At 44.6% G+C, this 22,141-nt stretch overlaps 1 protein-coding gene across 9 annotated transcripts in view; it reads right to left on the reverse strand.

Moving 5' to 3' along the window:
* The window catches only part of PTPN3 (protein tyrosine phosphatase non-receptor type 3), a 123,257-nt gene that overhangs the window by 72,178 nt on the left and 28,938 nt on the right, over positions 1-22,141 (reverse strand). For 3 of the 9 annotated variants that reach the window (XM_021927811.2, XM_021927815.2, XM_021927812.2), the window contains exons 2-6: positions 16,279-16,433; positions 9,952-10,059; positions 9,833-9,875; positions 7,161-7,239; positions 1,479-1,523 (exon numbers count right to left, since the gene is read on the reverse strand). In XM_021927811.2, the coding sequence (XP_021783503.1) occupies positions 1,479-1,523; positions 7,161-7,239; positions 9,833-9,875; positions 9,952-10,059; positions 16,279-16,416 (413 nt within the window). In that variant the 5' untranslated portion in view covers positions 16,417-16,433. Of the gene's footprint in view, positions 1-1,478; positions 1,560-7,160; positions 7,240-9,832; positions 9,876-9,951; positions 10,060-16,278; positions 16,434-22,141 lie in introns of all 9 variants that reach the window. The other 6 variants (XM_021927816.2, XM_021927818.2, XM_021927820.2 and 3 more) reach the window with 5 other exon arrangements.

Raw genomic sequence — 22,141 nt, forward strand, 5'->3', positions numbered from 1 at the left:
GCAGAACAGAAGGACAGAATGGGTTTCCACAGCTGCTAAGGACAGCGTGGACCCAGGAGAGGGGTTGGTAATTTCAACCTCGAGTTACCCTAAAATGTAAAAATGCTGCCTCATGAAAGGGTGAGCTCCCCCTCACTGGGGGTGATCAAGCAGAAGGCCAAAGACCTGCAGATTGTGCTGGGGAAGTGAATCATTCCTACCTTGAATGGGAGGATGAGCTAAGTGATGAGAATTCTATAATTCTATGACTGCTCAACAGTCAACAGGCTCTGGAAATCCTTTCCTCAAGGTGTCTCTTGTTTCTATCTTTCCACCTCCTCTCCCCACAAACTTCACTGCTATGCCCCCAGGTCTCTGGCCTGGATGCTAAAACAGCTTCCTTGAAGGCTGTCCATTCCCTTCCATCCAGACTGAACCACCCCTGGCCTCTTTCAGTCTTCCCTTGTGCACACTGATACTATCTTTGTGGATATGGCCACATCCTTCCTGCTTAAAAACCTTCAACAGTTCTCTTCTGCCTGCTAGATGTAAGATGCCCGCCTACATAGGACACGAACAGCCCTCTCTATTCTCCTGTAAGCTCTCAGCATGTGGTTTCCAAGTGGGGCTGTCGGGGGTGGGGTGTCTTCTCACTGCCCAGGGAAATCCACCTCCTCGCTTCTCTACCCAACCCAATTCTGGCTCATCCCAGCAATCTACAAAGACTTTTCTAGCTCACACCAGCAGGGGCTCCTGAAGTCTTATGACAACTGTGGTCTCCACTGCCCATATTGGTTCTAATTGTTTCCTAATTGTTTCATGGGATATGGTCTCATTTCCCCAGTGAGACTCCAACTCCCTCACGGTACAGCATGCTGCTAGCCTCTGAAGACCCTCCTCCCCAGGGCTAAACTCACAGGGGTTGGGGGCGCGGTGAAGAGACTGGGAATAAGCTATGCTCTTCCCACCAGTTTACCTGCTGCAGTTTCTTCCCTCAGTCAAGAAAACGAGGTAGCTCAGGGACCACTGGCTTGGAATTTCCTCTCCCTTCTAGTCACTGAGATGGTCTTGGTAACACAAGAAGCACTGAATGATAGGCAGATGAGCAAAAAGCTTCCCAGAGAGAAAATGAGTCATCCGTGGGTACTAAGGGGCTCAGAAGTGGACCTAAATTAGGCCCGATCTGCCTTCCTGAATGAAGCCCATTGTACATTCTGGGTCTCCTCCTCCCTTTAAAATTTCTCAGGTCTTTATCAGAAACATAGCTGCATCCTTTGTAATAAAACCGAAATAACATGAAACAAAGTTTCAATCCTTAGCCCCTCTAAGCCAAGACAGGAATAATAAAAACAGATGTCCAAAGCCTAATGCTGTACAGGATGCTTTCCACATCCACTCCATTTAGATTTGATATTGTTACCAGAAATAAACACTCATTAGATTAAAACCAGGAATTTTGCTAGCCTAACAGGAAAAGAAAAATGTAAAATTCTCATTACCTTCCTTCACAAATATCCATCTTCAGTTGTAAGAAATACAAGTGCCTATGAAACAATTGTTTTCATTAATTCATACTCAAACTGAAATAAGCAAAAAAAAAAGAAAGTTTGATGAGTCAAAGACAAGAGCTGTACATGTGAAAGACACATAAAAATACAGTTTTGGTCCAAGGTATCAGGTGCTACCTTACGCTCTGCGAAGCTGCCCTGTCATTACTCATGGCTCATGTTGATACCCTACGTCTTGACTGGTGGGGGCAATTTTCTGCCAGCACAGGCTGTCCTATGAAGAGCTGAGCAGGGATGAATGGGGTGGAAACAGCCCACCAAAAATGGGCTGGTACTGTGGGTTCCGCTGTCAGTGAGTGCCCCTGCCCTCGAGGACCAGAAACCACAGGTGCTCTGCACAGGCAGTGCCCACACACCGGCAGGGCCACTGTTCTGAACACCGTGCCGGGATCCATCCACCCAAGCTCCATCTGCATGAAGTTGCTAAAAGGAGGGGAGTCTGGGAACACACCTCCTTGGCTGGGGTACAGACCCCCAGCTGAGCATTATCCTGTGTCCCAGGAACTGTGGGTGCATCAGCAAAAGCATAAACATCAGTCAACTAGAAGTTTCCAAGACCTCCAAGCTGAATTCTGCACTCATCTCTGGGCAACCAGCAAATGTAACTTCCAAACTCCAGACCTGTTTTGTGCGCAAGTCATGGCAGGCCCCTCGGCCTGTGACTTGCTCCTCTGCCTGGGGAGTGGGGAAAGGAGGCCGTCGGCAGCATTGCACAGGTCAGGAAGCGCCCTGGGGAGACTTCTATTTAGGGATGCGGCATACATGTGACACTTGGCCACTAGCTCCCATGCTTTTATAAACCCCCATTCAAACGGGATAGACTTTCCAGTGTCTGGCCAAGATGACAAAAGGGAAATCTCTTGAAATCTAATATAGACAGGGCAGAAGTGCACAGGAGCAGGAGAGAAATAATTTTGACAATTTAAACAAATCAGTTTCATTATTCCTTCAAATTTATAAAGGTCAGGGAACTGGCTTGAGATGGGAATGCTTCAAACAGTATTACAGCCTTCTATGTGCACAGTTCTGGGCTGTGTACCTGGTACCACTTTGTAACTTTCCCTCTTATCTCAGCCTCATAACTCTGTAAGGTAGGTACTGCTATCTCCATTTTTACAGATGACAAAATCGAAGCTCAGATAGGATATGTGAGGTCAGTGTGTCTTATTTTAACCTGGATGATCATGTTATTTAAAAAACTCACTATGCTACAAATTTCTTATATGTTTAATGGCTAAAAAGCTTAGGATCCATGTCGTAACTCTGATATTATTACTCTGATTATAATTAACTACCCACAATGTATTGAACACCTGGCCTTGAGAGACAGTATAACATACATTTGCTGATTCACACCTATTTGGTATTGGAATCTCCATCTTTTCCACCTAGGAGAACATCATTTCTTTCTAGTTTGTTTCTATGTTTATCCAAGCTGACATTCAACCAGAATTAAGTGTTCTCTCCTCCTACAGTGCTACTGAGAGAAAAAAAGAGAAAGGAGAGTTATAGATAAACCAATGGTGAATCTGGGCTTTCACTGACAAGCTCAGCTAATCAGTATGTCTTCCTAGGGATATAAATGAGAAGATAAACATGGAGATCACCACTCACCAAATGCTGCCTTGTCATATATTGAGCAAAGTTTCTGAGTCAACCCTGTGGCATCATACACAAAGAAACCAGAATAGTGGAATCCGACCCAAGTTTGGGAGACTTCCTAGGAATCTTGAAGGAGCCTCATTTTGAGATTGCCAGAATATAAAATTTTGCAAAGAATGATCTAAATTTATCAGAAATAGCAGCTATGGAGGCTCACAATGAAGAAGACATTTATTTAACAATTAGAATACAGGAGAGTTATTTAGAAGAGATGCTTGGGATGCCTAACTTCAGAAATGTAATGACCTCTCTTGTGGGTACCCTACCCGTGACCTCAACTTCAGAAAAATGTAATGACCTCTCTGCCTAGATCCCTAACAAACAAAAACGAACAGCTACCACCTCTATACACCTTCTTTGATTCTTGAGAGCTAAAATTTCCTTCAGAGGGAATTTCCTTAAACAGAAACTACAAAGCTGGGGTAAGATATTATGTGCCAGGAATACAGGTAAAATCTTTTAAGTTTTTTTTTTTTTTTTTTTTTTAAAGCATATGAATTAATGGTAGAAGCCTGGTCCAAGATAAGACGATCTGGCAGCTGGGCGTGGTGGTGTGTGCCTATAATCCTAGCTACTCAGGAGGCTGAGGGAAGATCCTTTGAGCCCAGGAGTTTGAGGCCAGTCTGGGCAACATAGTAAGACCCTGTTTCAAAAACATATATATATATATCTGGCAGCGCTGGTGGCCCACCAGCTCTGTAAGAGTTATGGGGGTGGCTACCACCATGGCTCCTGTTGCATTAAGAGAAATCTGGTGCCGAAATCCCAGAAGGTCATAGTTACATTCTACTCCACAATGGGATACCACCCTTCTTAAGATGGAAGGTGGGGATGGGGGGTACCGGTTATGAACCAGTGAATTTTAGAAGAGACACACACACTGTTTATTCCTCATTCTGCACTAAAATCTGCCTCCCTGTAGCCTCCACCCACTGGCCACAATTCTATGATCCTGCACATCTAGTTCCCCTTCTCCCATGACTACTCTTTGGAGACCTGAAGGCAGCCTTCATTTGTGCCCAAGGCTTCTCTCCATCATGAATGCCCTACATTTCCACAGATGTCCCTCAAAAGACAGGAAGGCTCAGCAGGAAGATTTTGTCAGCTTCCAGAGAAGTGGGCTTCTCTTCCACAGGGTATGGAAGTGGATGGCCAATGGCCGGCGTGGGCCCTGTAGACAAACTCCTGGGCTGCGCTGGCTGTAGGAATCCTCTCCCTCAAGTTCGGCCTCTGGAGGGCTCTAATGTGCCCAGTGGATGCCACAAACCTGGGGCTCTAGTGTTATGAGGAGCAGGAGACAGGTGGCAATCACTAGTTTAGGCAGTGCCGTCCAGACTTGGGGTTGGAACCTCCCAGTTGGTTGTACAATCAATTTAATGGCTCACAGTTGGCATTTTTTTTAAAAAAAGCAAGTAAGGCCAGGCACGGTGGCTCACGCCTGTAATCCCAGCACTTTGGGAAGCTGAGGTGGGCAGATCACGAGGTCAAGAGATTGAGAACATCCTGGCCATCACCTCGAAACCCCATCTCTACTAAAAATACAAAAAATAGCTGGGCTTGGTGGCTCATGGCTGTAGTCCTAGCTACTGGGGAGGCTGAGGCAGGAAAATCGCTTGAACCCAGGAGGCAGAGGTTACAGTGAGCTGAGAGCACACCACTGCACTCCAGCCTGGCAACAGAGCGAGACTCCGTCTCAAAAAAAAAAAAAAAAAAAAAAAGGGAAATAAAACAGAATAGAAAACTTCAGAGTACTTGGTACTTACTATAGTTTTATAAAACGTTTTCTTCAGTAATTTATATATGTATACTGTATTCTGAAACAAAATATATTTTTACTATGGAGTTGTGATTTTTAAAAAACCCCACTGGTTAGAACCACACACACATACACATGTACATATATAATCACACACATTACATATAATATATATAAAAGACACATATACATGTAAACACACATGTATTATTCATGTTGTTTTTAACACATCCCTTCAACAGAGCTTTTTTTTTTTTTGCAATAGGGTCTCAGTCGATCACTTAGGCTGGAGTACATGGCTTGATCATGGCTCACTGCAGCCTTGAACTTCTGGGCTCAAGCGATCCTCCTAGTTAGCCTCCTGAGACACTGAGACATGCACCACCACACCTGACAACTTTGTCAAATTTTATTTTTTGTAGAGGCAGGGTCTCGCTATGTGGCCCAGGCTGGTTTCAAACTCCTGGCCTCAAGTGATCCTCCTGCCTTGGGTTCCTGAAGTGCTGGGAAGCTCACAGGTGTGAGCCACCATGCCTGACCCAGAGCGTGTTATTTAGCACCGGCCTGAGGAAACTTTGGTAGGGTCATTTCAAACACATTCTTATAGATTCCATCACCAGCTCTGTGTCCGTCAGCTTATGAAGTAACCTGCTGGGCTGAGTGTTTCTATCCCATCCCCAGTTTATCAGCATAAAGAGCTGGTATGGAGAAAACTCAGAGGACAGGACGTGCTTCTGTGTGGTCACCTGATGTGTCATACCAGACACCTTGGACACTGGCTTAAAATGTAATATAATAAAAAATACAGTCAAATCCCCAATGTCTGCTATAGTAGAGGGAGGAGGTACACAAAGAAGGCAAAATACAGTAACAGATTAATATTTGGCCTTTCAACGTATTACAAGTTAAAATGTGATGTAATTACTACTAAAAAAAAATAAAGAAGACAGCATTCTGTGCCTGAGTTAATGCTGCCTCCTTGATTATGTCTTTTGGCCACGATGAATGTAGAACAGGATTCAATAAAGCATCTATTGCTTTTTTTCTGGTGAAATAGCTTCCCTCCCTAAGAAAAATAAATGGATCAATAATAAAAGGGCTTAACATTGCCACAGGGGAGGGAAAGTTTGTTTGTGCAGTCTGTGTTAAAACAGCAACAATTTTCTTGTGCGACACTCTCCTCCTCCATTCCAAATACTCTGTCCCCCACACCCAGAAAAACCCACGTACCAGCCCAGGGTCGGGAGACTCCAAGCCCTGAGGCGTAAACAACTCCTATCACAGCCCTCTTTCCCTTATCTGGTTCACATATTTCCTGCACTTGCTGATTCACTGAGAAGACAAGTTGAATCAAGCCTGCTCTCCTTTCTACCTCTTGCAAACTGGGGATCTGATAGAAAATTCTTATAACAAAGCTGGCCTGGTGGCTCATGCCTATAATCCCAGCACTTTGGGAGGCTGAGGCAGGCAGATCACTTGAGGTCAGGAGTTTGAGACCAGCCTGGCCAACATGGTGAAACTCCATCTCCACTAAAAATTAAAAAAAAAAAAAAAAAAAAAAATCAGCCAGGCATGGTAGTACCTGCCTGTAATCCTGGCTACTTGGGAGGCTGAGGTGGAAGGATCGCTTGAACCTGGGAGGCAGAGGTTGCAGTGAGCCAAGATCGCACCACTGCACTCCAGCCAGGGCAACAGAGAGAGGGACTCCGTCTCAAAACAAAAAAAAAGGAAGGAAATTCTTATAACAAGAGATGTCTTGTTATCTTCAAGAGCCTCGATTTTAGCTCTTCAGAGACATCACGCTGTTTGACCTGTGGATGACTATTTTACAAATTTGTCTTCTACATCCTGCCTACATTGGTAGAAAATGACTTTTCGTCCTTTGAGCACAGAGTGTTCAGCAGGCAGCAGAGGCCAGGGAGGTGGAAGGAGGTGGGAGAGGTAGGAGGTGGCAGATGGGAGTATGCTGGGAATGGCACCAAATCAGGAGATAAGAGAAGCAGGCCCAAGACTGAAAACTCATTAGCTGATTAAAATGTCAGTATGTGCACCCCAAATTTTTACTTGGATCATCATTGTTGGTGCAGTTACACCCAAATGAAGTTATTTGGCCATAGTAATAAAATGAAGAGTACATTTTTAGTGGTTACTCATTTTTATACACTAAATAGAAAACTTTAAAAAAATATTGTTACCTGGTTTGTTCTTGCTGCAGTGTGTTGGGATCAGGTATAAAAAATCTTACTCGAAAATGCAGGGTACAGGGGAAACCTCCTACAACATTTTTCAAAAACAAATTAAATTTTCCCTTTGACAAAGTCAATGTATGTAAGTTGCTTCTCTTCCATAAGTGACGCATTTTTTCACTCAACCATAGCTTTTTCCATTAAAAAAGGGCTAATTTCAAATATGGAGTACGTAAGTTAGTTGATTGTTTCAGAAATCTCCACGTCTTCAAAAAGCAAAATATTTATGCAACATCAGCACAGACTGAGTTATCATCTACTTCCTATCACACGTTTATCTCAGGGCTGTGTTTAAACACTGCACTCCGTTATCTGTATTAGGAATTTTAAAAATCCTTAAATCAGCATTATTATGCAAAATTTACAAAGAAATAATAGCCTGCATTTGTGTAGCCATTTATACGTTTCAAGCATTTTCATGTACATTCCTGCATTTTGACACCACCATGACTATGAGTGGGCTAGGCTGCTACTGGTAGCCCCATTTTACAGATAAGCCAAAGACTTAGAGAGGTGACTTGCCTTAGGTCACACAGCTGGTGACAAAACCAGAATTAGAGTACTGAGATCTTTGATTCTGCTCTACCACATTTCAAACTCATTTTTAAACTACAAAATATCTCATGCTTTTAATGCAAAGTATATTAAGTTAATATACTAGTAAATCAGACAATGAACATATTTAAATACGGCTTTATACATCAACATCCAGAGTCAATTCGCTTGCGTGGATAAAATTAGTCCATTTCTTCTCATAGATACAGCAACAGGAGATCAGATCGTGCTGCTAAGATCCCGAGATCTTCTTCATGTCAATTTCACCATCATCGCTCAGTAAATATCCGCCAGCCCTATCTAGGCACTGAGCACTTTCTTGCTCTCTGCAACTCAAGTCCTTCTCACTAACCTGCTAGATCTCCTCCTCTACCTTAGTTCATCCTGAACTCTACCCTCCCTGATCTTTAGTGCTTTCTTTCTTTATCTGTAGCATGTGTTCAAAGAATCCCTCATGGGTGTGTGCCCAAGTACACCTGTCCACATGTCTAAGTACCAGTGGATGGCGCTATAACAATATGTACATCAGGAGAGAACAATGTCCTCCTGCTGCCTTGGGATGCTTGTTCACCTCCCTTTCCCCTCTTCTAAAACTTGTCATCTCTGTGCTGCAGGCCTAGCCTCTTTGTCTTTCTGGCTGTCCTCTATCGTGTGCTTACTACTATCATAGAATGTCGAACCCTCTGGGCTGTCTGCACACTTGGCTGTGGGCCTTGAGGGGATAGTCCAAATTTGATCTGGACTGGATTCCCAGGGCTTAGCCCCGCACCTTGCCACAGTCTGAGCTCAGGATATGTTCACTGAAAGCATGAATGAGAGAATGAATGACAGTACCTAGTCATGCCTTGTGTGGACTCATTCCTGGGGACTTGGATGGGGCAGGTATTTGTCTGTAAGTTGCCCTGAGGCTCCCACACGTACTTCTGAATGAGGAGGACGAAGTTCATGGGAGGGAAGAACTTTGAGAATTTGGCTCCCTGTGGGGGCAGCAGTGACATGGGAGTGAAGGCCACTGTGTCTACTCCTTCCTCCCTGGGTGCTGAAGCAGGTGTGTGTGTGTGTTGGGGGGCATCCTGTGTATGCATATCTGTGTGCACAAATCCACCTGCCCTTCTCCACTCCGCCATGCACTGACCACTTTTTTTGAATTGGGCACCTTGGGGATGCTGAGAGAAATACAACAAGGGTCCTAACCTCAAGGAACTTGCCAGTTCTGAGACAGAAGTAAAGGCAATTAACAAAGATGAGGACAAGAGCGAGCGTTCAGAACCCCAACATGGGAGATGGTAAATCTAATAGAATGTCGAGGGAGCCACCCACAGTTTCTAGGAGAGGAAATGAGATCTGAGCAGCCTTGAAGAAAGGCAGGATTTCACGAGGGAAGTGGAAGGGAAAAGCATTTCCAGCAGATGAAACAGACTGAGGGAAGGCACTGGGAGGCCCTGCAGATCAGCCAGGTTTGTCTGGGGCATGAGTGGCATAAAGGGGAACAATGCTGGCAATGCTGGAACATCAGGCTCAGAGCAGATTAGGGCAGAGAGTGGGTTATGGTGTGGCCTGACTGGCCACCCAACTAGGAGTGAACTGCAGCATTGGGATCCACTTCTAAGAGATAAGCGGTAGTTTGGAAGACTTTTGTATTGGTGACATTACCTACCTATGGCTCGGTTTTCCATGAATGCAACTATGCTGTTGGAAAGTATGAGGTGTTTGTGTTTGTCTATCTCTCTGTCTCCCTTTTCCACCCTGACTCTCACAGCAGACTAAGAAAGGCCATCCTCCTTCCTTCTCCTTCCTTGTATACAGAAATGTGGGTTCCCTTGCTCTGAGCTGCCTATTCTCACCTTTCCCCTTCTTTCCCATAGCTGGGGCGGATCCTAGAAGGCTGATCTGGAAGCATCTCTGCTGACTCACAAGTCAGACAGGGAGAAGTCAGCTCACTCATGACTCCTGGACGCCCAGAACTCCAGGTACCAGATGTCACAGGAACTGATGATTGGAGGGGAGAAACAGACTGTGATACACTAACACCTAATGTTCAACTGAAATGAAAAGATCACACCAACCTTTTAACTGCTTCCTGATGGGTTTGCTTGCTTCCAGCCATCTCTGTTGGACAAGAAAACGTAAAATATAAAAGCAAACCGTGCAGGAGTTCAGCACATTTTTTAAAAATGGCACTTACAGGAGAGTCCACGGAGTCGTCATCATGCTGTAAACCAAAATATTCCTTTTCAGTCACACCCAGGTGGTTGTACGCCATATCCAGAAGAACCTGGCCAGTGTCTTGTTTCTAGAACAAAAGAAATTATCAAGTGGGAAAAGTCTTAAATTGATTGGTGGTAAAAACATCTTTACTGTAGGCAAAAAAGAGTTAAAATATTCAGAAATGCTATGCACACTCAGAAATGCTATGCACACTCAGAAATGCTATGCACACACACTTCCCACCACAAGAAAAGCTTTAATAAATTTTAAGAAGCCACACAGCACATATGGGAAGTAGGGCTAAGAAAAACGACATCAACACAATTTAAGACAATACGAGTTTAATTTAATTGTCTAAGATTTCTTCCTTCCCCCTTAGCTGCAATTCCCAAGTGATAATGTCTAAATCGGAAAACTCAGCTCTCATAATCACAGTTAACTCCCCGTGGCCTCCTGTGGATTATCCACAATGAAATGCTAACCCCCGGGCAGTTTCTCTTGGCTCCTCAGGACACATCTGTGGCTCCTACTCCTGGAGAAGCCACTGAAGTATATGTCCAGGAAAGGAAAGCTCTCACCTAACAGCCTAAACGAAGACAGCTAAAAATACTCAAATGCCATTCAAAATGCTGTCAGAGTGATTTGGCCTGTGCCACCCTGTGGGATTATCTGCCTCTCTGCTTCCCTTTCCCGTCATCTGAAGTGAGAAGCCACACGTCTCTCCAGAGCAGGACTCCGTTGCCTTCCCTGCTCCATGTTTACGGGGCAGGCATGGTGTGGGAATGGGGACAGGGCTATAAGAAGCTCCCTTTTCCTGCCCCGGCCATGGAGACAGTGGCTGTAACAGAGTGTCAAAGGCTGTCAAGGGCTGTGAAACAGTCAAGGCACGGTGGACACCCAAGGGGACCACACGAATGGTCATCTCGACCGGGGTCCTAGAGGAAGCAACCGCCAATCTGGGTTCGAGAGGAGGACGGGGTCAAGCATCACCCCTGCCCTCCAGCTGCACGAGCTAAAAACAGGCCTTTGGATCAGATGGCCTGGCACAAAGGCCCAGGAATGGCTAACAGCATGGAGTGCTTGGAAAATGGCAAATTCTACTTTAACAGGCAGACTTTGCAGGAATCCTTTGAACCAAACCATTTAACTAAAGGACAATATGAGTCAGAAATAGACCAGGCAAAGGTAGCTCCTTTTTTTGAGTGCCTGAGAGCAAATAATGTACTTGAAAAGAGGTCACCGTGACCAGCATTGGGAGAATTAGGTAACTATCAAGCCCCTCCTGCAGAGACTTCTTTGGGGCAGCTTCAGATTATTTGGTGTGAAATGTGGGAACATGAGGCACGCCCATTTCCTGGACATGCCCCCTTTCCTGCCCAAGTGCGCTTATACCTCCTGCTCCTGTTCAGGGCACCGTTTATCACAAGAGAATCACAACAGGTGGCAGTCTACACATTGCACATTACCAGATACTCCCTCCACATGTCAAAGAGCTAGCTGCTCCCCTTGTTGGAATTATTTATATAGGATTTTATATTACATTTAATATATATTATTAACTACAATTTACTGAACATCTACAAGGAGCCAGACATTATGCCAATGGGCTTTTTATATATGGTCTCTAATCTTTGCAGCAACTTTGCAAAGTGCACTAGTCATTACCATCTCCCTTGCCAACGAGCAGAGGCACTGAGAGGCTCCATGCCTTGCCCCATCAGCTGAGGGACAGTCTGACTGCCTGACTCAGGTCTGTTTGTTCCCACTACACCTTCTCCTCTGGAGTGCATAATTCACAAATACAGGTATCTATTCTGCATAATTCACCTGGTTCTCAAGATAAATTGAAATATAATAAAAAATACATTTATAGTAAGAAAAGGCCTCCTGGCCTGGCCCCTGCCCACAAGAGGTCATATTTGCTGCACCAGGTCACCACCAGGGCTCACACCCTGGACTGAGATAAGAACGACTAATATTCAAGTCAGCTTCCCTGACACCTGCTCCTGGTCACAAGGTGGGCTGGGCTAAAGAGTCTGAATGAGACTGTGCAAACAATTCCTACACACAGAAAGGTACAAAGTGAGGGATATTCCAAGTTGCAACCAGGGCCTCCAACTTCTCAGATTCCATGGGATTCAGCTTTGAACCAGGTTGCTGGAAGCTTGGGGTGGCAGCCACGTGATAAGAACAATGATGTTCATAACTAAGAACTTCTGGGTGCTCATTGTTTGCCAGGCTCTAAGACTTTTATTTTTATTTTTTTAGAGACAGGGTCTCGCTCCATTGCCCAGGCTGGAGTGCCATGGTACAATCATAGCTCACTGTAACCTCAAACTCCTGGACTCAAGGGATCCTCCTGCTTTGGCCTCCCAAAGTGCTGAGATTACAAGCACTAATCACTGCACCCAGCCTGTTCTAAGGCTTGTTATGATGCTCACTCGGGGTAGGTGCTTGCCTTCTCCCCTTTTCACAGAGCTGATCACTCCTCCTTCTGCTGGGATTCTCAGACATTCGCTCTTGGCCTCCTCCTGCCTCCCTCGCTGGTCCTTCTCAGACTCCTTTAGTGCCTGCTCCTCATCTCTCCTATGCTTAAGCACCATTTGCAGCTTCCATCTACTTGCTTCTCAGGGGATCTCCTCCAGTTTCACGCTTGAAATCCCATCTCTATCCTGGTGACATCCACATCTGTATCCCCAGCCAGGATCTCTTTTCCCTAACCTCCCGACTCTTTTATCTCATACCATTCCTACACTGCTACATAGATGAATAACAGGCCTCTCCACTGCAACATGCCCACAGGAGAACTGATTACTTCTACCCTCAGACCTGCTCTTCCCACAGTCTTCCCCATCTCAATAAACTGTAACTCTACTTTGCTGCATTGCTTAGGCCAAAAACCTGGGAGTCACCTTGAGGCCTCCTGTTCTTTTGCATTTCAAATCCCATCTATCAGCAAACCCTATTGGCTCCACCTCCAAAGTACTTCTGGGCTTGGTTTCCTCTTAACCAGCTCCATACAGCCACTATGTCCAATGGTCATCATCTCTGCCCTGGACTGCCACACCAGTCTTTCAGCCCCTTCCCTCCTATCATCAACTGTGGACAGAGCCCCAGTGCTTTCCACCTCGTGTAGGAAAAAAAGCCAGTGCCCTCAGAATGATCCGCAAGGCTACATGCGATCCCCCACCCCTTAGCCCTGCTATCTCTCTGCCCTTATCTTCTGCTATCCTCCCCTCTTGCTCATTCCACTCCAGACTCTACTGTATTCTGCAACCAAAGGAAGTGGGCTCCAGCCTCAGGGCCTTTGCACCACTGTTCCTTCTCCCTGGGACGTGCTCCCTCCAGACGACCACATGGTTCTTTCGTCTCAACAGTGGGGACTTCCCTGGTTACCTCTATACAATGGTAACCTCACCCTGCCCTGGCACTCTCTCCCTCTTGTTCTACTTTATTTTTCTGCAAAGCACTTAATACCGCCTGACTCAGCGCACATTTTTTTATGGCCCATCTCCCCCACTGGGATGTTGGCTTCAAAAAGGTAGGGATTTTGTTCTGTTTTGTGCACTGTTGCCATTTTTTGCACCAGAACAAAGCTTGGCCCATAGTAAGTGCTCAATGAACATGTGCTGAATGAATACATGAGTTACATACTAACAAACACTCATGTTCTTGTCAGGAATAGGATATATGGTTAAAGAACAGCTCCAAGACAGACAAACACGTATTTTAACAAAGAAACCAGACACATACTAAACTATTAGTGTATAGCATCTGGAAGAGACATTTGTGACCTTCATGAAGTTTGTGTAATCACAAAATTCTACGAAAGATTATGTTAAAAGGAAATCAGATATAAGACAAGGTTCTGCAGAACCAAAGTAGTTGCTTTTTCAGGGAAATATTTACAACCTTGCCAACAGACTCCTAAATCAGTGGTTCTCCAACTGCATGGCACATCGAGACAACTCGGGGAGAAATTACAACGCAGATTCTCAGGCCTAACCCCACAGAGAGCAAGTTTCAAAACACCCAGGCAGGACAAGGGATTGACATCTTTAACACACATCGTAGGAGCTTCTGACACACTTTAAGAAATGTTCACCAAAGCTGAGCAATCCAAAGTGGGGACTATGAACTACTAAAGACTGCTTCCATTTTAATTAAGATAAAATAAAAAATTGAAGCCGGGCCTGCTAGCTCATGCTTTACAATCCCAGCACTTCAGGAGGCTGAAGTGGGGGGGTCGCCTGAGCTCAGGAACTGGAGACCAGTCTGGACAAGTTAGTGAGACCTACAAAAAACTAAAAAATTAGATGGGTATAGTGGCGTGTAGTCCCAGCTGCTTCGGAGGCTGAAGTGGGAGGATCGCTTGAGCCCAGGAGGTTGACACTGCAGTGAGCCAGGATCACACCACTGCCCTCCAGCCTGGGTGACAGAAAAAGACCTTGTTTCAGCAAAAAAAAAAAAAAAAATTAGTTCTTCAGGTATATTTCAAATGTTCAATTGCCACATGTGGCTGGGGGGCTTCCCTGTGGGTTAGTGCAGACACAGAACATTTCCAGTATCGCAGAATATTCTTTTGAACAGTCCTCCTAAGAGGATGTTCTCCTCCAAACTGGCTTCTGAAGAAACAGGTCACAGGTATATGTTGTAGCCCCCGTAACTAGACTTTGGAGACGCCTAACTAGACAACTGAATTTCCTTGCTGGAGTCTTCACTTGTTACAACAACGTTTCCCACCTACAAAAAAAAATGATGCCCTGACACTGGGGAATAGCTGGAGGCCTGGGTGTTTGCGGAAGTGGGTGGAAGAGCAGAGCAGAAGGCTGGGAACATCCATCTCTACTGCCCATTTCCACTCTCTGCCAGGCGAAGGGTCCAAACTTCCATGTCCTTGGTCATCCACCTGAGTCTTCTGCACTGACAGGGGGATGTCTGCAGCCAAGGCACTGGGCCACCGCCCCATCCCTGCTGAAAAGGAGATACAGCACCCACTAAACTCCACACAAACTGCCTTCTCCTCCTGCTTGCATCAGGGTCCATGATCACCTGGGATCGGCAGTGGGCAAACTTGTATAGGGTGTGCAGAAGACCCAGGGATCCGTTTTTGTTACCCTTTGCATTCCTGTGGCCTTTTATTGTTCCCTCAATTGTTCTCTCATCCTGTCTTCTCTTCTGATGCCTTTCCTTGCACACTGAACTTTACAGGTGGGGGCAGATCCTAGCAGCCAGTTCAAGGTTGGGACTAACTCCTTTAGGACTGGCCAGAGGATGGAAGAGATGGGCAAAGGTCACGGGCTGGGTGGTGACTGGAGTGGGAGGGCACCATAGGCAGCCACAGTCCCCGGATCTTCCTGTGGCTGGCCTGGGAGACTGGAGACCTCGTTTCTAGTGCTGGCTCTGCCACAGGCTTTAAGTGGGATGAGCCAGGACCTCCCCAAGCCCTGCCATCTGTGAGGCTGATTGTTTCACAGCCCACTCACTCACACATTTAACGAGCACCTGCTGTGTGCCCAGCCTTGTGCCAGGCACAGGGGAAACAACACCCTTTCTACTCTTTCCTGTTTTCAAGGAGCTCAGTTTCATGGGCAACATAAACCCTAATCACTATCTGAAAAAATGCAACCTGACATGGGCTCTAATGAAGCACATACAGGGCGCCATGATGCTTCCAGATGTTGGTGCTTTCATGGAGTCCTCATCCACTTCCCAAACCAGTCTCCTTCAGAAAGTGGATGAGGACTTCCCAGAAGCACCAACGTATGAGCATCAAATAGTTCACGTCACACAGAAGCGAGGGGAAGACTCTCAGGGCAGAGGTGAAATGGGGGCAACTTTTTTTTTTTTTTTTTGAGACGGAGTCTGGCTCTGTCGCCCAGGCTGGAGTGCAGTGGTGTGATCTCGGCTCACTGCAAGCTCCGCTTCGCGGGTTCATGCCATTCTTCTGCCTCAGCCTCCCGAGTAGCTGGGACTACAGGCGCCCATCACCATGCCTGGCTAAATTTTTGTATATTTTTAGTAGAGACGGGGTTTTACCATGTTAGCCAGGATGGTGTCGATTTCCTGATCTCGTAATCCGCCTGCCTCGGCCTCCCAAAATGCTGGGATTACAGGTGTGAGCCACCGTGCCCAGCCGGGGGGCAACATTTTTAAGTATTTCCAGTGCAATCTCAACATACAAGATCTGAGATCTCAAGATTTCATTTTAAAATATTTTTTTTTTCATTTTGTAAGCCAAGAGATGAAAACTATTTGTTAGGAGCATTAATTCAGGAAAAGTAAAAAAAAGTAGAGAACTTACAGTAACTTTAAAGGTCTGTACCACGCCATCTAAAAAGTAGATGCTGCAGATGACTTCTGATCGAGTTTTCTCTTTGGGTAATTCCGAGGTGCGTATATTATTAATTCTTCCACCCAACGCACGTAACCGGGAGGTCATAACTATCGCTGAATAACCTGTAACGTAAGATATACCCATTAGTGCTTTGATATGCGAATCGCCAGTTACCTGTGAGTGCAGATACCTGTCAGATCCTATCCTATCAATACTGTCTGAGGGACTCACAGATAATGAGAACTACATAGCAGATCATGTTTCCAATTGAGTTTTGACTTCTAAGGTGCTCTAAGCAAAATGTATTGCTAAATTATACGTTCATAGAATTATGTGGCTTATTTGCATGTCTTATTACCTCCCTGGTCTGAGTCTTCTAATTTATATTTCCCAGGCTTTTAAGTTTTTATCTATGTTTCACAATTTTATATATTTGTGTTCTACCTCTAAGGTTTTACAGAACTAAACATGGTATAAATATGATTTCAAACATGAAAAGACTTATTGATAAACTGATATTAAAACTAAGGATCTCTATTCATTGAAAGACACCATTTAGGGGCAGCAAAAAGGCAACCGACAGAGTGGGAGGAGATACTCGCAATATATACGTCTGCAAAGAATATATGAAGTGCTCCCGCTGACCTAGTGAGAGGAAGTAACAGAAAACCCTGTAGAAAATAGGAAGAAAACAAAAACAGGTACTCAACCACATAGCTGTCAAAGAAATGCAAATTAAACCCACAAAGCAATAGTACCACACACCCACAAGAGAACCCCTACGATTCAAGACTGGCAAAACCATGAAGGGTGTGGAGCAACCAGAACTCTCACATGCTGCTGGTGAAAGCATAACTCAGTGCAACCACTGTACGATGGAAAACTGTTGAACAGTATCTACTAAAGCTCAACATATGCATTTATTGTGATAGAACAATTTCAGTCATGGGCACATTCCCAGCAGAAAAATGTATATTCATTCACTAAAAGACATGAAAGCATCTTGTGGGAGCTAAACTTTGAGAACATATGGACACAAAGAAGGGAGCAATAGCTACCAGGGCCTATGTGAGGGTGAAGTGTGGGAGGAGTGTGAGGATCGCAAAACTACCTATCGGGTACTATGTTTATGATGCAGTTGACAAAATAATCTGTACACCAAATCCCCAAGACACTCAATTTACCTATATAACAAACCTGCACATGTACTCAGAACCTATAAGTTAAAAAAATTTTTTTTTGTAAGTCATGACAATTCGAAGATTTGGACCAAAATATGTATCTAATAAAATAATAATTTATAACAACAACAAAAAAGAATCTTCATAATAGTCCTAAACTGGAAAAGACCCCATCTATCAAATGTAGAATGGATAAACTGTGGTACAGTCATACCATATACTACTTATAAAGCAAAATAAATAAACGAACTACCATTACATGTAAAATGTGAATCAATTGCTTTAATGTTGAGCAAAAGACATGAGACACAACAGAGTATCTGCTGCATGATTCCATTTATATAAAGTTTACAACCAGGCAAAATTAATCAATGCGGATAGAAGAAAGGATAATGGTTACCTTTGTGTGTAGTGAGGGGAGGGCAGAGATGGGTTTTCTGGGATGCTTTTAATATTCTATTTTGTGATATGGGTGCTAATGACACTGGTATACTCACTTTGTGAAAATTTACCAAGCTCTACATTTATGATTTGTGTACTTTTCCATATGTACATTTTAATAACAAGTTTCCTTTTTTGAAAAAGAGAGTATAATATTTATGAAGAGGGAATTAGAGGGCATTCAAAATCTGACCATGGTATTAGGGAACAGTAAGGAAACTGGTTTAACTGGTGATTTCAATGGTGGAGAAGTAGGCGAAAAGACTGGAAAGGTGTGCAACTGAGGACATGACTATATCACAGAGATCACGTAGGTGGGAGGTTCTAGGCCTCTACAAAGAATACATGAAGAAGCCGAGCACAGTGGCTCACGCCTACAATCCCAGCACTTTAGGAGGCCGGAGAGGGCGGATCACCTGAGGTCAGGAGTTCGAGATCAGCCTGGCCAACATGATGAAACCCTGTCTGTACTAAAAACACAAAATTAGCCAGGCATGGTGGCATGTACCTGTAATCCCAGCACTTTGGGAGGCCGAAGCAGACGGATCTCCTGAGGTCAGGAGTTTGAGACCAGCCTGGCCAACATGGTGAAATCTCATCTCTACTAAACATACAAAATTAGCCAGGCATGGCGCCCTGTGCCGGTAATCCCAGCTACTCTGGAGGCTGAGGCAGGAGAATCACTTGAACCCAGGAGGCGGAGGTTGCAGTGGGCTGAGATCTCGCCATTGCACTCCCTGGGCAAAAAGAGCAAAACTCTGTCTCAAAAAAAAAAAAAAAAAGAATATGTGAAGCAATTCTACAAATCAAATTGGCTCAGGGAATGGTGAAGATATAAATCTGACAGTGTTGGGTGGAAGAGCAAATAAAGATGAAGGGCCTAAGAGTAAGTTAACGTTCTTTTTATTAATTCTCCACAAATTTTCTCTGAAGAACTGGGTCTCTGCATATGCTATTCCTTCTGCTTGCAAAGCTCTTCCTGCTCCTCTTCATTTGATTAACTCCAGTTCATCGTCAGTGCTCAGCACAAGCATCACTTCCTCCAGGAAGCCTTCCCTGGTCTCCCTAACCAGTCACAGATTTGTGTGACAGAGTGCACTCACTAGTGCTTATCCTCATTTCACACTTATAACTGATGATGTGTATTTAATATCTGCTTCTCCTACTAGATGTCAAGCCCCACAAGGCTAGGTCTGTTTTTGCTCATTGTACCTCCAAACCTAGGTCTGGTAGGCAGTTAGTAAACGTTCGAACGAATGGAAGGAAGAATGAAATAGAAAATGAAGCCAAAATTTGTAGTCTATATAGCAGACTATATAGCAGTACTGCAGTACAAGACTGTATAGCAGTAGAAGAGGATAGACAAACTTGACAGAGAAGGATGGGGTAGGGTCTAAGTAGAATGCAGAGGGGGAGCATGGTACGGTAGCATGCACCTGTAGTCCCAGCTACTCTGGAGGCCAAGGTGGGAGGGCTGTTAGATTCCCGCCTGGGCAATACAGCAAGACTATCTTCTAAAAAAAAAAAAGCAAGCAAACAAGAAAAGAAAAGAAAGAAGAAATGCAGAGGAGTGGGGAAACTGATGTCCCATAGACCAGTGCTTCTCACACTGCAGTGTGCGTACAGAGTGCTTGGGGATCTTGTTAAAATGCAGACTCTGATTCAAGTGGTCTTGATAGGACCCAAGAGTCTGCATCTTGTCTCCCAGGTGATGACCAAGCTGCTGTTGCCAAGGTCTATTCTGGCAGACGCAAGTCACGGGTAATTGGAAAAGTAGCACCTAATGTCAGGGTGGGGCCAGAGAAAAGATTTGGGAGTCAGTAGCAAGGAGTAGTGACTCAGGTCTCACAAGGATGTGGCCAAAGCAGATTGTTTCTTGGAGGACCAAGAAACAAGCTTCAGAGAATGACAGGGAGCACCAGTTAGGTGCAGAAAGAGAAACCACAACGATGAAAGCTGGGCAGAAAGCACATCCAGGAAGAGAAGCACTTGGTCTCTTATCATTATATTTAAGAAGCTCCAAGCAAACCTCTCTTCCTTAGATAAGGATAGGGAGTCTCAAATACTAATAAAAAAAAACTTCCTGGGACCAGCAGTGCAAAGGAACTTATTCAGTCACTTATAAAATTCCACCCACCCCACCACCTCCGCCTTGCCCTTTCCAAGGAAAATGTCATCAGAAGCAGGGATGCATTTTCTGAGTAATACAGAAAGTTATCAAAAGACAACAAATGTGTTCCATAATGCTTTAACCACATCGACTTTAAAATGTCAATTTTATTTTTTAGTTCTTGTCTAAGAATCTCAGGTGGGTTACTTTTTTTTTTTTTTTTAAAAGACACAATAGAACCATTACAAGTTGGTTTTAGTGGGAGGTGCACATCAGAACCACCTGGGGAGCTTTTAAAAACTGCCTGTCCCCGCACCCCCAGGGGTGATTCAGCATCCTCAGGTGTGGCACAGGATCACATTCCCTTTGGGAAGCCCTCAAAGTAACAGCCAGGGAGACGAGGACTAGAGGAGTGGGTTTCCAGGGAACCTAAAGGTGTGTTTTGAATGGATGGCCTTAGAATACAGGCTCTGCAGAATCTAAGCTATGCACTGCGTGGTTGAATTCACTGTGTATGAAAAGAGGTGGGCAGTTGTTCTGTGGAACAGCTAAAACAGAGCGAGTCACACAATGACCCCAGGCAGAAAAAACTAAGACTTGAAACAGGTGCCTCCAAATGAAAGTCACATGGGTTGATGCTCCAATGGTGGACACTGATTTCCAAACTTCACCTGAGCAGCTGCTCTTAGCTCGTGCTGGCGTGGGTGCCGTTGGGCTTATTCATTTCACCATGGTTAGCAATGATGCTGTCCAGCACAGTCACACAGCCAGCTGACAAAATAAAGCCCACCAGGAACCCAAGGGAGACAGACTTCCCTTTCTCACATCCATCTCTGATTGTTACATAAAGGGCTTGAAACCTAATGACAATGTCATAAATAGGTATTTTATGAAAGCTGCAGAAATCTTCCTACAATGGTTCCTAAAGCAAACCTTGGTAAGAATGAGTCTGATGTTGAATAACCAAATAATTGAGCCATGTGGTATTTTCAGATTGTCTTGAAATTACATCTTAAACAATCTGGTCAGGACAATGGATGCTGACTAACTGCCCTGTTTCCTGTACTACAGCAATTGGGGAACTCAGGGTTTCTATGGCTTCCTTTATAAGCCTCTTAATTCTAAACAAAGCCACAACCCAACCAGGAACAAGCTGGCCTCTCTGACCACAAATGATTACAGCTGCTGCTGATGCATTTTATAATAAGGAAGCCAAGCCTGTTTTTTGCATGAGTTTACAAATCCATTATAGCTTTAGAATGTTTTAAACAACAGCAATCAAAGCTCTACTGTGAATTCAGTTTTTAATCAAAGATTATACTTGGAAAATACAGAAAGAGGCAACACCTCACTTTGCAAACAGTAGGGGCACAATAAAGACCATGAGAGTTAGAGTGGCACATGGAAAGTGCCTAGCACATGTGGGACACACACCAGGCACTCAATGAAAGGCATTTTATTAACGTTAAGCTTCTAATGCCATTGGGTGCTGTCTACAGATTCCAGATTTTGTAGGGCAATCCTGATTTCAAACGACTTACAGATATATGAATGTTCTATTTCTTAAAGTTTTATGTATGCACTTTAATAAAGACAGCTTGCTAGATTTAAAAGGTAGTGGTGATAGATACGTAATATACCTTTGAGCTGCTCTACAAACTCAAGGGAACCAGAAGCAAGAGCATGCTGGCATAAATTGCCACGCCCTGGGCACGTGAGACACCAGAGCTCTGGGAGTCAGGGTTGGGTAACAGGCCTGCTACTAGGGCCCCTCCCTGGCTGCCCTGAAGCCTGAGACAACGAAAAGGTAATGCCACCGCTTTATTTCCTAAAGGTCTGTCTATATTCGGATCTGGGAAATTGTTCCTTCATAAGCCAATGAACCATAGACAGAAAGAAGGGAGAGGAACACATGCAAATGACAGAGCAAACCAAACTCCACTATTAGAATTTTAAATAGAGAGGCCGGTGCAGTGGCTCACGCCTGTAATCCCAATACTTTGGGAGGCCCAGGTGGGCAGATCACCTGACGTCAGGAGTTCGAGACCAGCCTGGCCAAGGTGAAACCCTGTCTCTACTAAAAATACAAAAATTAGCT

Source organism: Papio anubis, chromosome 13, assembly GCF_008728515.1.
Source record: "Papio anubis isolate 15944 chromosome 13, Panubis1.0, whole genome shotgun sequence".
NCBI classification, from domain to species: Eukaryota; Metazoa; Chordata; class Mammalia; order Primates; family Cercopithecidae; genus Papio; species Papio anubis.